The sequence below is a fragment of the Rhinatrema bivittatum genome, chromosome 3, assembly GCF_901001135.1.
Source record: "Rhinatrema bivittatum chromosome 3, aRhiBiv1.1, whole genome shotgun sequence".
Classification (NCBI taxonomy): Eukaryota; Metazoa; Chordata; class Amphibia; order Gymnophiona; family Rhinatrematidae; genus Rhinatrema; species Rhinatrema bivittatum.
Window position 1 is genome coordinate 86788769 of NC_042617.1, and position 17920 is coordinate 86806688.

General features: G+C 44.5%; 2 protein-coding genes across 8 annotated transcripts in view; one reads left to right on the forward strand and one right to left on the reverse strand.

The window, feature by feature from the left end:
• ASB3 (ankyrin repeat and SOCS box containing 3) overlaps window positions 1–6641 on the reverse strand; it is a 248569-nt gene extending 241928 nt beyond the window's left edge. For 3 of the 6 annotated variants that reach the window (XM_029593421.1, XM_029593420.1, XM_029593422.1), the window contains exon 1: window positions 6072–6347. In XM_029593421.1, the coding sequence (XP_029449281.1) occupies window positions 6072–6159 (88 nt within the window). In that variant the 5' untranslated portion in view covers window positions 6160–6347. Of the gene's footprint in view, window positions 1–5871; window positions 6022–6071; window positions 6348–6375 lie in introns of those variants that run through there. The other 3 variants (XM_029593417.1, XM_029593415.1, XM_029593418.1) reach the window with 3 other exon arrangements.
• A 161-nt stretch (window positions 6642–6802) lies between these two features.
• CHAC2 (ChaC cation transport regulator homolog 2) overlaps window positions 6803–17920 on the forward strand; it is a 45384-nt gene continuing 34266 nt past the window's right edge. The window contains exon 1 of one of the 2 annotated variants that reach the window (XM_029593424.1): window positions 6803–7072. In XM_029593424.1, the coding sequence (XP_029449284.1) occupies window positions 6938–7072 (135 nt within the window). In that variant the 5' untranslated portion in view covers window positions 6803–6937. The remainder of the gene's footprint in view (window positions 7073–17920) is intronic. The other variant, XM_029593423.1, reaches the window with a different exon arrangement.

Consider the following 17920-nt stretch of genomic DNA (forward strand, 5'->3'; position numbering starts at 1 on the left):
CATATACCTCGTTAGGATTAATTTTTTCCTAGTTAGATTAGATTTATGTGCGTCACTTTGCACTTGTCTGCATTAAATTTCATTTGCCATTTAGAGGCCCAGTCCCCCAGTCTCACAATGTCTTTCTGCATTTCCTCACAATCAGCTCAAGTTTTAAATTACTTTGAATAACTGTGTGTTACCGGTGAATTTTATCATTTCGCTCGCTGCTCATTTTTCTAGATCATTAATAAATCTTTGAAATAATGGTTCCAATACAAAGCCCTGGGGAATTTCACTCCGTGCTTCTCTTCTCTAGGAAAACTTTACTCCAGGGATCCCCAAATTATGGCCTGCCGAGCTCGTTTGGCTGGCCCACCCACCAAGCTATTCAGCCTGTGGAAGGTTTTTTGTAATTAACCCGTGGCTGGCGGGGAGAAGAGGCACCAGGATCATGCCACTGATTGATGCTGTTGGCAGGGAGGCCAGGGCCCGCCAGCAGCAGAAGATTCCTGGACTCGCAGCAGTGAAGTAAGCCACAGGAAGGAAGGGCACCACCAGTACAAAGGAAAGGAGGAAAAATAAGGGAGAGAACAAGGGGATAGAGAAAGGGGAGGGAAAGGAGGCGGGAGGGGAGAGTGATTAGTGAGTGAAGGAAGGGGATGAGAAAGGGGGCATGGGGGAAGGAAGTAAATAGGATAAGGCAAGTGAGGGAAAGGAATAGGCTGAAAGTGGGTCGGGTGAGTGAAAGATGGGAGTGAAAAAGGGAAGAGAAAAGAAAGGGAGTGGAGGAGGGAAGAGAGGGGGAAAAGGATGAGAGGAGAGAGAGGGAAGGGGAGAAGGATGAGAGTTGAAGGGTCTGTAAAGGAAGGGGTGAGAAAGGAAGAGAATGGAAGGGGCATGGGAGAGGGAGGGAATGGAAGAGGGGAACAGAGGTGAAAGGAGAGAATAAGTTGAGACAGAGAGGAGTAGGATGAGAGAGGGTAGGTTGAGTGAAGAAAGGGGGTGAGAAAGGGGAGTAGGATGAGAGGAAAGTGAGGGAGGGAGATGAGGAGTGAGAGAAGAGAGGGGAAGGAAGGGAATAAATACAAGGGGAAGGAGGCAAGAACAAAAGTGAAGTGAGGATAGGGGGTGAACCACACATACACACACACCCCCTTTGGGGGGGAGGGGGGCAGAGGAAGAGGAAGCCAGGGTTGCAACTTCCGAAAAATTATTTGTCACACCTCTGGGAACCCTGTTTTCTCCCTTTCAAAATATTTCAAATCATCCAAAGAGCTCCCCCCCCCCCCCCCCTCATGAGCAAAGTCCAGTCTGGCCTGCCCCTGCCCTACACCAGAAACTCCAAGAGATGTGTCATCCCCACCCCATCCCGACTGGGCCCTTTTGACAATTTGAAATTTCCTATGTGGCCTTTCCCTTAAAATTTTAGACCTAGCTCTGCTTTCTAATAGAAACCGGTGATAAACGTAGGGTGCCTGAAAGAGGGAGAGACTGGTGGGACCAGGATGGAACAAATGAGACAGACATACTGGTGGGAGAACTGAAAGACTAGCAGGGACAAGATGGGGGTGGACTGAGAGATAGACACTCGGGCACAGCAGGGGGAGAGGTTGGAAATGAGACACCAGTGGGAGCAGGGTGGGAGTCAGAGAAAGGCTTGTGGGGATAAGGAGAACTGAGAGAGAGAGAGTAACACTGAGCATTCTGGACCATTGGAGCTTAGTGCAGGAAAGGTTGGCCATCCCTGCATTAGGTGCTTGGGTTTCTCTGTGCCAAAGCCATCCCCTCAGCCCTGGGGACCAGTGCCATAGCTAGCCTACGGCCAGTGTGGCAGTGGCCATAGGCACCAGACCTAAAGGGAACCGCTGTGTCAGCACCACCACCGCCGGCCACACTGGGGACTTAGTTCCACGCCGTAACTGCCACAACTTCCTGCTTCCTCCCAACACTAACAGTCTTTCCCATGGCGGCGTGATTAGACACTTGCAGCCATATAGGCGCAATGCTAAGCATGTGCCGTACGAAGGCTAGGCAGGCAGAGCGGTGGCAGGCAGCAAAGCAGGGAATGGCTGCAGCTGGCTATCACGAAGAAGGACCCTGGAACCCAGCCGATCCAGCCATGAGCACGTGGAAAGCAAGGCTCTACCGCAACTGTGGCTTTGGAGACCCGCTCAGAGTGCACTACAGTGCAGCAGGCCACCTGGTAGGTAAAGGCTTCAGGAGGGAAGCTAGCTTGAGCCCAGGATATGGTGTCAGGAGGAGAAGAGGGCAGTGGGTCCACAGGTGTCTGGGAGACAGGTAGGGAAGGGATGTTAGTGGTGTCCTAAGTTCCTGAGGAGAGAGGCAAATGTTCCTGGCAGTGTGAGGAAGAGTGGAGGCAGGAATAGACAGAGGGACGGGGGAAAGAGTGGGGAGATACTGCTGGTGCTGGCTTAGAAGGGAATGGGGGGACAGAGAAAGACACTGGTACTGATTGGGGAGGCAGGAATAACGAGGGGGACATTGGTGGGTTGGAAAGATGTGAGAGCATATGTGGGGGAAAGATAGCATATGTGTGTATGGGGAGGGGGAGAGATAGAGAGAGCATGTATGTGTCTGTCAGGAGGGGGAGAGAGAGAGCAAGCGCATGTGTGTAAATGTGAAAGAGAGCAAGCATATTTGTGTAAGTGTGTGAGAGGGAGGAAAAGGTCTGTGCATGCCTCACCACACACACACCCCCCACTAAACCACAACAATCTCAGGGTCAGGGTGACGGAAAACACAAATTACCAGATATGGAGAACGAGACATTGTTAAAAATCCTTATTAGTTTTACTTATTAGGTATTTGATCTGTCCGCCGTATTGAAATATTTTATTGATGTTTGAGAAATTTAAAAAAAATATATGTAAATGAGTTTTTAATTACTGGATATTATTCTGTGGGTCCGCTGTTTTGAAATGTGTACTTTTTATTAGAATGCTTTTTACTATCAGTCATTCTTATTTTTTGATTTTGGTGTTTTATGTTATGTTTTCTGATGAATGGTGATTAATTCTGTATTTCCATTATTGCATTGCACATAGAGACTGGCTTCTTGCAGTTTCCAGTTCAGATTTTGCCTGCACGTTTCTATTTATACATTATATCTCTTTAATCTCTATTTGGTGAGTGAAGGTCTACCTGCCTTATGCAACTATGACTGAGTTGAGGTATTCCACTAGCATGTAGCTTTTGTGTACGGATCTATAGCAAGCTGTCTTGTCTATTTTCCTGGTAACCAAATCAGGTAGAAAAAAACATGCAGTTCCTCTGAAAATCTCATATGCACATTAACATAATCAGAGGAATATGAGACTATTATATAACATCCTTATTCTTTTATTATTAACAAAAAAATATTATTGCTAATAAACATGTTAACAAGTGGTTAAATTGCAGACAATATCAATGTTTAACACAATGTTTGTACAGACATGTTCATTATTATCCAATTAACATTCATTTACTCTATAAAAATAAACCCTTAAACCCCAACATCCATATATGCATTACCCTCCATTCATACACATTCATACAAAACACCCAATCACACAAAATCTACTCAGCAAGGGGAAATTCCCCAGACCCAAGCTAAAATCTACCACACTATTATTTTGATAGCGTTGATGATATTTTAACTTTTCCTCAGTACACTTCCTAATCCTCTCATGTCTTTCAAACTGACGATTTCTCAAGCTCCCAATTTCTCAAACTCCAGATGAGAGCCTTGTTTCACCCTGTAAAGGGCTTCATCAGGGGAATTTATTAGACTGATTCCGTTCTCATACAATCATATATGGCACATTCCATTTTTCATAACTTTGAGGCTCTCGTCAGGAGTTTGAGAAATCGGCAGTTTGAAAGACAATGGAGGATTAGGAAGTGTATTGAGGAAAAGTTAAAATAACATCAATGCTATCAAAATAATAGTGTGATAGATTTTAGCTTGGGTCTGGGGAATTTCCCCTTGCTGAGTAGATTTTGTGTGATTTGATTGGGTGTTTTGCATGAATGAGTGTGTATGTAAGAGAGTATGAATGGAGGGTAATGCATATATGGATGTTAGGGTTTAAGGGTTTATTTTTATAGGGTAAATGAATGTTAATTGGATAATAATGAACATGTCTGTACAAACGTTGTGTTAAACATTGATATTGTCTGCAATTTAACCACTTGTTAAAAATGTCATTGCTAATAAACATGTTTTGTTAATAATAAAAGAATAAGGACATTATATAATAGTCGCATATTCCTCTGATTATTGTCTATTTTCCTAACAGGAGGTGTATTGGTGTTTTAGAGCCTGATGTAATATTTGCAGTGTTGCCTTTTCATAGGTAGGGTTGTTACTGTTTAAGTGCTGGCAGTTAGTGCACTTTTGGTATGGGAGCTGAGGTTGACTATATTGTAATTGTAATTCAGTTTACGCATGGCTTTCTGAGGGCCAAGCCCTCAGTCAACACATTGCAGTAGGCCTAATACCATATGGGTTCCAAGCATATGTCTTTTTTTTTTTTTTTTTTGCAGTGTCTGGTTATCATCACAATAGCTTTTGTAAATATAATATGCATGTTTTAAGTAATATTTTTACCTCGCTGTCCTTTTTTCATGTAAAATCTATAACAAATGCACAATTTTTTAATTGCTCATTAATTACTGCACCTCATAGCTCATGCTTCAGCTAGGAAGATGAGGCATGCATTATTACAGATGTTCTCAGACATGAGCTGCTATGTGTTAAGAGCCATTGCTGGTGACTTGTTCCTGTTAGGTGCTGAGAACAGAGTCCAGATACTAGTCTAAATCTGCATCAGGCAGTCATAAATTTTTCATGGCACACCTAATGAGGTCTGAAAGCATACCAATGTTCATGGCACATTGCTCTAGCCTGTTTCTCAAACTAGTCCTGCCACCGTTGTATGTAAATATATCTCATGCATAATTCATATTTTGAAGTTAATTTTGAGTTTACTTATAGGATTATAATAGTAACAATGTTATGGTTTAAATTTTAAAAAATTAAGAGTCTTCCAGCTGATAGTGTCGTGTTGTGTACAGGCAGGCAGGCAGGCAATATTGGTATATAGAAAACAGGCGCTCAGTGTTGAGCACCCGTTTTCGTAACACGCGTCCAGCCACCTCTCCTGGGCATGCGATGCAATATTTAAATGAGGGGTCACATTAAAAAGGAGGCGCTAGGGAAAATTGTGTTTCCCTAGCACCTCCTCAGCATCCGGTGTACTGGAGAGGTGTGTCAGTGTGGGTTGGGAAAATAGATGCTCAATACCAGCATCCATTTTCTCCCGTTACAGCACAATATACACACACAAGATACAGGGCCTGGACCGGTTATTTTTGTATGTATATTGGGCCCCCAGAATTATTTTTTTCTTTTACCTGAATCTGCTTCCTGTGGTTCCTCCTACTTAGTATCATGACAATACTTATAGGTATGCCCTTGAGTGTGGTATACCTTTACGCCAGCCAGGGGCTGGCCTAAAATTTGCAAAACTGCAATGCGTGCACTGGCCGCGCGGGAAATTTTTTGTACCGCAGGTTTTCACTAAAAGCCTCATCTACATGGAATTTACATGAGATGAGCATTAGTAGCTATGCGCCAATCCCCGTACTGCATCAGGAGTTATGCCCCCCCCCCCAAATGCGTGCCAATCGCATGTTAAGCCATGAGCTAGCCACAGTGCACGGTACTGCATCGGTCTGAGGGTGCACTATTTCACTTAGCCATAGGCACCATATTGTCTGGCTATGGCTCTGCTGTGGACACTGGTTTGGTCCAGCTGATAGTGAGTGCTAGGCAGAGCTTTAATCCACTGACAGCAGAGTCAAGACGTGAGCAGTGGCATATACCTCCGATCCTGTCAATCGGCACCCAGCCTCTTCACAGGGGTGTTCTGCCATCCCCACCCAGTATGGGGTTCACATCCTAGCTGCCAGGAACTTTTCCACAGCGAAGTCTTTGTCACCTTCCTACAGAACCACAAACTCTCCTACTTCCAGCGAACTACAGGGTAAACTAAGCATCCGGTTACTTAATAAAACGCACTCACTGTTTTCATGGCAGTCCTCTAGATTTCTCCTGTTTCTCTCTGACGTCCTTTCCTCGTGCGGCCTTCTTTCTTTTCCTATTGGCTGCATCAGCGCATGCGTAAAAAGCCTGCGGTCAGGCTGTGAAGTTGGGTATTCTATTTTATACTAGCGGCGACTGCAGACGCAATGAACGAGGAATAATTAGATGGCTGGGCATGCGCATGCTTTCGCACATTTCAAATTCTCTCTCTGTAGATAAATAGGATAAGGCGATCATGGCGCCAGTACACAAACACATCGTGGCTTGAATTAGTTATTACATACCAAATTTTTGTCTGCAAACGTCATCCAAATTTTGCAAAAAGCAAAGAAGCGAATTTTCCACAAGCCAGGATTTCCCCAGCCTCTGCCAAACTACAAACTCTTTTACCCGCGCAAAACACTTCCAGAACCCGGCGTTGGGTAGCCCTCTCTACCTCCTTCTTCCGCTATTGGCTCCTCATTCTGATGTCATATCAGGGGGGCAAGGCGATGAAAACGCTTCGCTTCGGAAGTTGTAGTTTTTTTCTTTCTATAATCTTCGGTACAGTCTTCACTTGTGATCTCTTTCTAGTGGCCGAAGCACAGCAGAATCTGACTTGCTAGCACTCGGGTGGCAAGAAAGCGGTATGAGGTTTTTATTTGTTTTATTTTGTTTGACTACGGTAGGGTATAGGTCCCCTAGTCTCGCCATATCGGAAACTCGCTAGCATGGTCAGGACTATATTTCCCATGATACCCAAGCGTCTTGCTCGCGGTCGAGGACGTCACTAATATACCAGCTGTATGGATACCGGCTTTCCTTGCACAATCGGTCAGTGAGGGCTAAGCGGTGACGAGTTAAGCAATGTGGGTGTTTGGTTACGGGTCTTTGATCTGGAAAGTGGATTTTCCTTTCGAGGAGAAGATGGTCGGCTACGTCAGGTGCTACTGCCGGAGGTTTTGGCAGGGTAGCACCGACCACCGCGGAGTGCCAGGCAAGGTGAGGTCCCAGGAGCAGCAGCTGGGGGCTGTCGGCAGCCTACGGGACCGAAGCCGCCTTCTTTTTCAAAATAACATCCGCAAAATGAGAGGATCACGGTGACTGACCGATGTTCAAAAAATATTCTTTTCTTTCATATTTGGTAGTAATTTTTGCTTTGGATTTCTCAGGGTTTGAGAATATTTTCCAAATTTTAGCATATGGATTATTTTGTGTAAACCTTAACCTGGGTACATGTTGAGGGTGAGATTCCTTAGGAGGGAAGCCTTATCACATGCACTCTTGTTTTATAGACTTCCATTTTATCTTTCTTATAAATGTTAGTTTCTCTTTTATAACTTCTAACTTCACAATTCCATTTATTAGTGCATCAGCAGATAGGAAGGTCTGTGTTACAGGCTGTAAAAAAGACTGAAGACCTTATTATGTAAGGCCAATTAATGGGAGAGGAGCAAACTTTTCTCTTTTCTCCCATTATAGACTGGATTCTGACACTCACAAATGGAGAAATAGTTAATTATCTCTCAATGTCTTTTAATTAAGTTGGAGCTGTTGGGATTAGTTATGATGTTTCATGCCCAAACAATGCTGGTAACTCCCTAAATGGATTAATAGAATTTATTTCAGACCTGGTGTTGGATTTTCCCAGGCTTTTAGTAATGGGGGATTTTAATATTTATGCAGAAAATATTTTATCTGGTGCAAACTCTGATTTTTATGTCCATCATGATAGCATTGAAGGTCTCAAGAAATTTCCGTCAACCCACACTACATGTCATACCTTGTATCTTATCTGGGAGAGCACGCTGATGTAAGAGTTGCAGATGTACTAATCACCCCTTTATCTTAGTCCAACCATCACGTGATTAAATATGTTCCCTCTGGTTTAGCCTCCTCTGGTAGGTCAGTAGAGATATAGATCAACCCCTTAGTATTTTTAGAAACCCTAGATACTTGCCCCATAGGAAAAGGGAAGTGAGATGTTGAGGAAATGGTGACTTGGTGGAATACAGAAATCAGAATAATTGACAATCCTCCCCTTTGGATTACTATTGACTTGCAAAGGATGAAACGTGAAGGTCTGAGGCTTGAAAGAGAATGGAGAAAGTCAAGGAGGGTTATATAAAACTTGTGCCTTTACCTATGATGCAATGGTGACAGTTGCAGAGAGTGGTCATTTTCCAAGATTATAGCATTGTCTCGGGACAGAAAGAGATCTATTCTCAATAGTCAAACATTTGTTCTCCCACACTTCTCAAAAGCCAGAAATATGCCGTTCAATATTACAATAAGTTTGTGGGATTATTTAGGGATGAGATCTCTCAAGTTTGTTTTGAGTTAAGAGCAGATAGTGATCTGCCTCTAGTTATGAATGTAACATGGTTACATTTCAGACACTGGATAAGGAGCAGATATGCTATTGGATATTATGAGAGCTACTATGTTTATTTGACAAATGCCGTTTTTGGCTAATAAATGCCACTAAATATGGTTTAGTAGACTGATCAATGCTTCCTTAGCTGAAAGCATAATACATGCTTATCTAAAAAAGGCAATTATGTGATGTGTAGTTAATCAACAGTGGAGTCAAATAAGCTAAATCGTAGACCAGTCTTGAATATTCATTTTTTGAGTAAAGTTATAGAAAGAGCTGTGGGACTACAACTCTCCTCCAATAGTTTTTAGATAATTTTTTAGATCCTTGCCAGTCTGATTTTAGACCTTGTCATGGTATGGAAACTGTCCTGGCAGCAATCTTAAAATGATTTAAAGCAGGATCTATATAGAGACCATAATTCCATACTGGTTCTGCTCAACTTGTCCTCCACTTTTAATACAGTTGAGCATGGTAGTTATGATAGACTGACTAATGGAATTAGGTGTAGATATGATGGATTTTCTAATCATAATTCTTCAGTCTTGGAAAGGTTCAGCTTTAGTCTATTACTATATAATCTCTCAGTTAAAGCTAACAAAACACTGATTCATCTTATTGTCCATCATTTATATCCTTCTCTAAATGTACATAAAGCTGGATGTTGCCAGCATCATAGTAATTCCAAATCCCACAGCTCTTAATAAGGTCTGTTAAAGGTTTTAAATACATATTGAAAAGCATAGGGGATAAAATGGACTCTTGTGGCACTTAAGAAACCAAGGAGATGAGCAAATCGCCTCTAATGAATGCTTTACATCCTCACTCACTACCCGCTAATGGTAGGGACAAATGTAACAATTACAAAACAACATATAATCCCCACCCCTTCAACCTGTATTTTTTTTACCCTTTAACCATGTGTGTATAACTGAGCGTTTAAAGATTGATACGTCCTGCTTTGCTAAAATCTAAGTTGTAACCACAGTTGAATCGAGGGATCATTTTTAGCGGTGCTTTGTCTTGAATTTAAACCATAACTGCAAAAGATATGAGACAAATATCAAGGGGCAGAGACATTTTTAATTAAAATCTGTCCAGTGCAAATGGAGTATCAATAATAATGATAGAAGAACAAGATATGGTCGATATAAAAAGACGTGTGTCCTAAAAAAATAAAATATACCACGAGTAAAACATAAGGAGTGTTACCTATGAGTTATCGATGGTCTTGAATCACCTGAGTTGAAGGATTAAAATATAAATTAAAAAAAAAAATGTCTTAATCAAAATCAATAAATAGGAAGGAGGAAGGTTGGTTCATGATTACAATTACTCAAGCACATTGCAGACAAGGCTATGGATTAGCAAGTTGCAGTTGGTTTATGAAACTATCCTTTCCCTACTTTCATTATTTTTGGTTAAAGGGTAAAAAAAAATACAGGTTGAAGGGGTGGGGATTATATGGTTTGTTTTTTTTAAAGTTATGCTTTACAACCTGTCCTACAAGAAAGATCCAAAACAGTGTTATTGTGATTTACCCAAATATATTTCTCTTGGTAACATTGACCTTTCAACGAGTCAAAAAATATGTAGTTTAGGTGTTATGCTAGAGTCAAATTAAAAAAAAAAATGGATGCACAAATTGAAGGAGTTTTAAAAAAGAGCCTTTTTTTCAGCTTAGACTGATGAGGCTGTTATGTCCTCTTTTTCTAAGCCAATAGGACCTTGCTACTCTTTTTATTAAACTTTTTATTAACAGGGAAGAATATATATTGATACATCAATACAATATTAGGACCTCGCTACTCTAATCTATACGTTGGTGATATCAAACATAGACTACTGTAATGTTATGAATGTGAGTTTTCCCATCGATAGCAGGGCTGAATCAGCCATGCTGTCTGTTCAGGCCCGGGAGGCAGAGCTTCTGAAAGCTCTTACACAGAGCTTAGCTCTGTGCGGCTGCACGTGAGTTCCCGCGCTGGAAAAGCAGATTCTCCTTAATCTGTTTTTTCCACGCGCGGAGCTTTGGATCTCTCCTCAGTGATCGAAAGAAAATTAAGTAAAGAGTTTAAAAAATAGAAAAAATGGAAAGAAGCGAAGGACATAAGAAGTCCAGGCCATCGGGATTCAAACCGTGTACCTGCAGCAAAATTGTCGCTCGCAGATGGGCATGTAGCCTGTTATTTGTGTCTGGGCCCAGACCACATACAGGAGTCCTGCAGGCATTGTGGAAAGATGTCGCCCCGGGCCCGGCACCAAAGGGCAAACAAGATAGAGAGGTTGAGGTTGGCTGGGGGCTCCTATGCCCCTCCTTCAGAGTCACATTCGTCACCGGGACCGGCGATGCATCAGGCGGAAAGAACCCAGAGAGCTGTATCGATGGGGCCTACCTCCTCGGGCTCGAGTGAGGTTATGAGGTACAAAGAGCACTTCCATAGGAAAGGTCCTTCCAACTCCAGAAAAACCTCAAAAACATTGTGGCAAGCGTCGGACACGGCGCCCGCATCGACGCCGACGCACCATGCGCCTCCGACTCTGGTTTCGACGTAAGCACATTCAAAGACGCTGACGCACCAACCGGCGCAACTTTCGAAGCCGACGCACATACTGATGCTGGCGCAACCGACACAACCACAAAAGACGCCTCAAGACTCTATGCGGAAGGGTCCACCAAAGCACCCATATACATCTCAAACCCCAAAATCGAGGCATCTCACCCAAGCCTCAAGCACCCAGGGAAAGTTCAATAACCATCAAAATCCAGACAGGGGACGTTACCTAACCCTCAATTACTGGGAGCCCACTCAACTGAAGACGTACTGGGATCGAAGCATTCTCAAAAGAGAAAGCACTTAGAACATAACCTGGAGGGAAAATCACCAAGTGATCACATATCACATCCAGACTCTCGAGATTTCTCACTTCGGAGAATACCGTCGGGTAACAATAGAAGACCACAATCACACAATCTTCCAGGGAAGAGGTGTTACATGTTTCTTCGTCTTCCTCCCTGGAGATGTTTTCAGATGTATCATACAGTACACATGAACGTACTAAAAGAAGGAAATTACAAGGCAGGATTTCACCAGATATGCGGGATCCAGGCATTCAGCCACTGCCTATTCCTCACACTGTTCCGGACATGGGACAAACGCCGCAGGTGCCAGACATTGCCCAGCAGGCCATTACACAGATTTCAACACTGTTAACTGGGCTTATTACTTCTCTACAAGCCTCCTTTCAAGTTCCTCAACCTCCATGTCATAGTCCACATGGATCTTCCTTACACTCAGTGGAGTCGTCTCCTCAACGGCCAACAACTCCTTTACCGCTCTCGCCTGGACCAACACCACCAATGCCAGAGCAAACAGTACAACCAAGCCCTATCGGATTGACTCAGCAACCAATCTCAGTTCCATCTTCCACGACATCTTCAACGGGATACCCATCAGATCCAGCGGAGGAACATTAAGAGCCATACTCACCACTAGAAGACCTGGCCTACCCCAAGTTTTTCGATAAAGTGGGTACAGCTCTCCAAATAGAAATTCCAAAAATACCGGATCCTAGCTCTGAAACGTTAGGTCTCCTTAAAATATTTGACCTTCCCAATGAACCGACTAGCCTCCCATCGCACAAGATTCTCGATGCAGTCCTAGAGAAATCCTGGGAAACTCCTTATAACATTGTCCCAGTATCTCGGAAAATAGACCTTAAATATATAATGAAACAAGTCTCCTTTCTTTGCATCCCCGCAACTACACACCAATCCATAGTGGTGGAATCTGCTTTGCAAAGGGCTAAGAAGACAAGGTTACACTCGAATGCCCCACCAGGGAAAGACCATAAATACCTGGACAATTTTGCAAAGAAGTCCTTTCAGTCCTCAATGCTTGGGGCGCGTATTGGACAACATCAAGTCTATATTATCCAAAACCTATATGACTGTGTGCAGCACATGAAGACCCTCCTGCCAACCTCAACAGAACTCTCTGGATTCCCTCAACCAATTCAAGATATGGAAGAGGGATTACATCATTTATTGAGGACTTATATATGAGTCATTCGAGACGTCTTCCCGAATCTCTGCCTCTGCAATAGCGGCTCGTAGAATTGCGTGGCTCCGAGCAAATGCCATACGGGAGGACGTCCACGACAAATTGGCAAGTGTAAATTTACCATGTCGTGGTGACAATTTATTTGGTAATCGTCTACAAGAAACTGTCGGTGGCAGTTAAATCTTTGGTTAACCCTCCGCCTTATTCCACCTTCACCAGGTGGTATTATGCTCCGATGTGAAGACAGCCTTTCCAAAGAAGACAATTTCGCCCATATCCACAATACCGTCCATCGGCATACAAACAGACACAGCGGCCACGAGGCTCACAACAACAGCCTAGACAGGGCAGACCTAGAGCCCAACGTTCCCAGGGACAAACAGCTGCAACTATGTCGAAGACTCGGTCATCTTTTTGAATTCTGCAGGGCCACCACCTCCTTCTACAGCCATAGCAGACAGGATACAATCCTTCATCCAAGCGTGGTCACAAATTACATCCGACCGCTGGGTCCTCGATATAATAAATCAGGGATACCACCTTCATTTTTCTTCCAATCCACCCCTTCCCTCCATATCTTCTGTCAGGGATGCCAAAAAAGATCACCTTCAACTATCACAGGAGATCACTCAACTGCTCAAACAACGAGCAGTTGTCCTCAAGGAACAAAGGTTTTTATTCCCCATATTTCCTCATTCCCAAGAAGACGGAAGGTCTAAATCTCATCTTGGACTTACGAGAACTCAAATACTTCATAAAAGAAAAATTCAAGATGGTATCTTTAAAGTCCATTCTTCCTCGCCTCCAACCCAACGATTGAATGTGCTCCCTAGATCTGAAGGATGCATATACCCACATTCCGATGCACCCAGCGTCATGGAAGTACCTATGTTTTCAATGCAAAGATCAACACTACCAATACGAGGTTTTACCTTTCGGCCTAGCGGCTGCACCCAGAGTTTTCATAAAATGCATGGAAGTCGAGGTGGCCCACCTCAGGAAACAACGTATCCAAATATTTCCATATCTGGACGATTGGCTCCTAGTGGCATCTGATCCACAGATACTACGATCTCAGGTACATCAAACAATACATTGTCTTCAGAACTTAGGTCTGGTGGTCAATTTCAAGAAATCCAACCTCACTCTGACACAGTCCCTTCAATTCATTGCAGTTCAACTGGCACTCACCCTCAGGAAGTTGTTACAAAAAATCAAAGGTATAAAAAGACCGACAGCACGTCAAGTGCTAACTCTCCTGGGACACATGTCAGCAGCCATATACACAGTTCAGAGTACTTGACTTCATATTTGAAGGCTACAGTAGGGTTTAAATAGGTAATGGTCTCAGCACCGTCAACCCTTATCAAACCACATTTCTTTAACCCCAGAAATGATGACAGATGTAGATTGGTAGCTGAATGTTGCATTCGTGCCTCTTCTCGCCCCTCGCTCCACCCTCTCTACCTTGGGAGCGACTCCCTTCGGCTCTGATGGACAGATGCAGCCGCGGCTTCTCCCTGCCTCTTGGTCCCAGTGTCCCCGGGCTGGCTTGACGCTGCGGATCCGCCATGTTCCTGATGACGTAAGGGCGTGTGCACGCTCCAGACTTTGTACCAGCAAGAGCGCGAACCTCGGGGGCATCCCCCCGTAGTGACGTTATCCATTTCCACTTTAAAAGGTCTTTGTTTGCTAACCTCTGAGTTAGCAAGGAACTCCAACAGGACTTGCTTCGGCAGTCCACGATGCTTGCAACAACGATCTGAGTCAGCCAGGGGAATCCTTCCCCACTGCTCAGCCTTTTCAAACTTACCAGGAGTACCCGCTCCACGGGGGCTCCACTCTCTGTTCTTGATTTCAGATTGCCGGAATACTCAGAAGACTCCTCATTGCCTGGAAGCGATCGCGGACGTGAACACAGTGAGTTCTATTGTAGATGGGAATCGGTACTCACTCCACGAGGGCCTACCTACCTATAGCTCTGAAGACTCCCTTCCGTCCAAGACGTTATCGCAGGTATGGAGATCGAGAGTTAGACTGGCAAGATTGCAGATAGGAACCGGTACTCGCTCCACGAAGCCCCATGTTCCTAGAATCCTTTACAGACTCTCTTCTACTCTAGAAGCCATTTCATATACAGCTATTGTGAGTTCTTATTACAGACTGTTAGAGGAACCAGTGCTCGCCTACGGCTCCTGTTCCTGAATATACTGAAGACTCTCTGTGGCATAGAGACCATTGCAGACATCTACTATTGTTAGTGTACCATCTTGTATCCAGTATACCCTGTCTCCTCACTCCTTCTAGTCTCTCTCTACAGCTCAGCGACCCAGAGATTGTATTCCAGTATCAGAAGGACTTCAGCCCTACCGAACACCTCGACTCACTACTGCCACCTCTGGTGGTCCAGCTTAATAAAGAACTATTGTGTTTACTTCATATTCTAGCCTAGCCGGTGGTTCCTCTCAGGATCTCCTCCTAAGGGTGCTGTCATCTGCCATCGGCCCAGGGATTCACCATTTCCTCCCAGTGGTCATTCCTTACACTACTATCACTCTGTGGGAGCCAACCACTACAGACCACTAACACTGCTCATGGAAGTATTATATAGATAGCTACCTTATCTTTCTATGGGACTTGCTAGCAGCCTATATATAACAGATTGCTACTCCGTAGCGGAGGCATGATAGATTGCTATCTTTGTAGCAAATTACAATATACCTATTGGTAGCTCCTCTCCTCTGAAGAGTGTCATAGAACAGATTGCCAACTCCTCTCTCCTGGGGAGTTGATCCATAACAGATTGCTACCTCCTTCACTTACAGGAGCATCTTACAGCAGTTCGCTACAGATTACTAACTCTGCCCTCCTGGTGGGGTCAGCACTACAGATAGCTAACTCCTCCCCTCTGGAGGAGCAGATCATGACAGATTGCTACTCCTCCCCCTTTCAGGAGAAAAGCAGAACAGTTTGCTAACTCTGCCCTCCTGGCGGGGTGAGCGACAGCAGATTGCTAACTCCTCCCCTCTGGAGGAGGAGAGCGCAACACTGAAGAAAAGAGCACTAACCAAGGGGGTTCTTTTCAGGACACTTCCGCACAATGCGGCACTGACAACAGATGCTTCCCACAAAGGCTCATCTCGATCATCTCGAAACACAAGGTCGGTAGTCTCGGAAAGAGAGCACTTTCCAGATAAACCTACTGGCACTCAGAGCAATAAGGAATGCCTTACAAACATTCCTCACACACCTGCAAAGCAATCGAGTCATGGTATACACAATCAGGTAGCCATGTTTTATATAAACAAGCAAGGAGGGTCAGGTTCCTGGAGCCTTTACAGAGAAGCAATCATAATTCTGGAATGTGGGGCGCAACATTCCATTCATCTCCAGGTGACGTACTTGCCAGGAATAGTCAACACCCGTGCAGACAGGTTAAGCAGAATATTTCATCCACACGAATGGTCCTTGCACCAACCAGTAGCGGACAGAACTCTTGCATACTGGGGGACACCAGCCATAGAACACAAAAGGAAGGTGGCCAAGTTCTGTTCACTGATGAACAGCCCGCATCGGATAGCACAAGATGCCTTCCTGATTCCTTGAACAAGAGACCTACTATATGCCTTCCCACCGACCCCTCCAACATGGAACCATTCTCGGATGACCACTGATCATCAGATTCTTCAGGATCGTCCCAAAGGGTTTATTTAGACATGTCTGTCTCCAAGAGGAAGGCGCAATTGCCTCAGTTACAAGAGCCACTAACAGAGACAGGCTATCGCACAGGGACCACATTCCAACAGTGTGTGATAGAGAGCCAGATTCCTCAGTCCTCCTAGCAGCAGTACCTCAACCATCTAGGGGGTCAAGCCCAAGGAGAACAAGAGGTATGAAGGGGGTCACACTCACAGTCCAGGGAGTGGGACGTCAGATTCCTATGGAAGGGAGACTAGCTTCGCAGGCAATTTCTTCGCATCCCTGGAGAGTGACAAACACCATCGCCTACCACCTGGACCCTCATCTGATGATCCTTTCCAAGAGAAGGGCTCACTATTCCCTGCACACGAGGATCACAGTCTACAGGATGAAGCGGCGGATCCCCAACCACAGTTTTCCTCCTATTCAATTTCTGAGCCTGGAGACTCCCTGCCAACTTCACCAGGCTCCTCTTCGGGAATTGTCAAACCCACCGGAGGAACCACCCGAACCACCTTCACCCCTGGAAGACCTGTCCTACTCCAGGTTTATAGAAAAAGTGGGGATGGTTCTAAAAATTGAAACTAGGAAAGTACCAGATCCCAGATCTGGATCCTGAAAATCTTTGAAGTCCCAGCTGAACAAACAGCCTTACCTTCTGACGCAGTACTTGATGCGGTAATGGACAAGGCATGGGAATCTCCCTTTTCTGGACCAGCAATGTCCAGGAAAACTGATTTGAAGTTCAGGATGAGGAAATCCCTGTAACACGGAACAATACAACTGCCTCACGCCTCGGTAGCCATAGAATCAGCCATGAAAAAAATCTAAAAATTACTCAAATACCCTGCTGGTTGAAGACAACTAATACCTGAATGACTTTAGAAAGAGAACTTTCCAGGAAGGGATGTTCAGTGCTAAAATCCAGCAACACCAATTCTATATCACTCAGAGTGTTTACAATCCCTAAAGACGCATGTTACTATGGGACTGTTGGTCAACATGCTACCACAGTCCTTTAAGGATCTGGAACAGGGTTTGCAACACCTTCAAACTTTATACGAAGTGTTCGAGACATCAGCCCAGAGAATGGCCTGGCTACTTGCCAGTGCCATACATGAGGATGCACATGAGAAATTGGCAGATCTCCCCTAAAAAGGGAACAACCTGTTTTGGGACAAGCCGAGGGAAATCGTATCCCAGCTTAAAGAGCAGAATGTAGCGTTTCTGTCCCTAGCTTCACAAGCAGAACAGCCATCTTCAACCAGTAGATATTACCAACCTTTAAAAAGTCCTACTTTCCTAGCGTGTAGCAGATGGACTCAGGACCAGTGGGTATAGTGTGCTCCTGATAGCAGTTGGAGACGGATCAGATTTCAATCTGACATCATCCCTAGTACATATACCCCTGCAGGACGCCATGCTCCTCAGTATTTTCCGTCTCCATAGCAGTTCGGGACTCTACACACGATTGCTCAGCATTAGAGTATTCTAACCAAAGAAATCCATAACAAGAAATCTTACCTCTACAGATGAGCCCCACTCTCCTGTGGTGATACCTACGGGTTCCTCCCCCAGTTGAGAATCCCTGAGGTGATTTCCGCAATCCCTCAGAGGTAAGCCTCGGTCCGGCAGCCGGTTCCCAGCGTGGACTTAGCCCCTGACATCGGACGAGGCTGAGAGGCAGCGGGTGCAACTTAGAGCACGGCG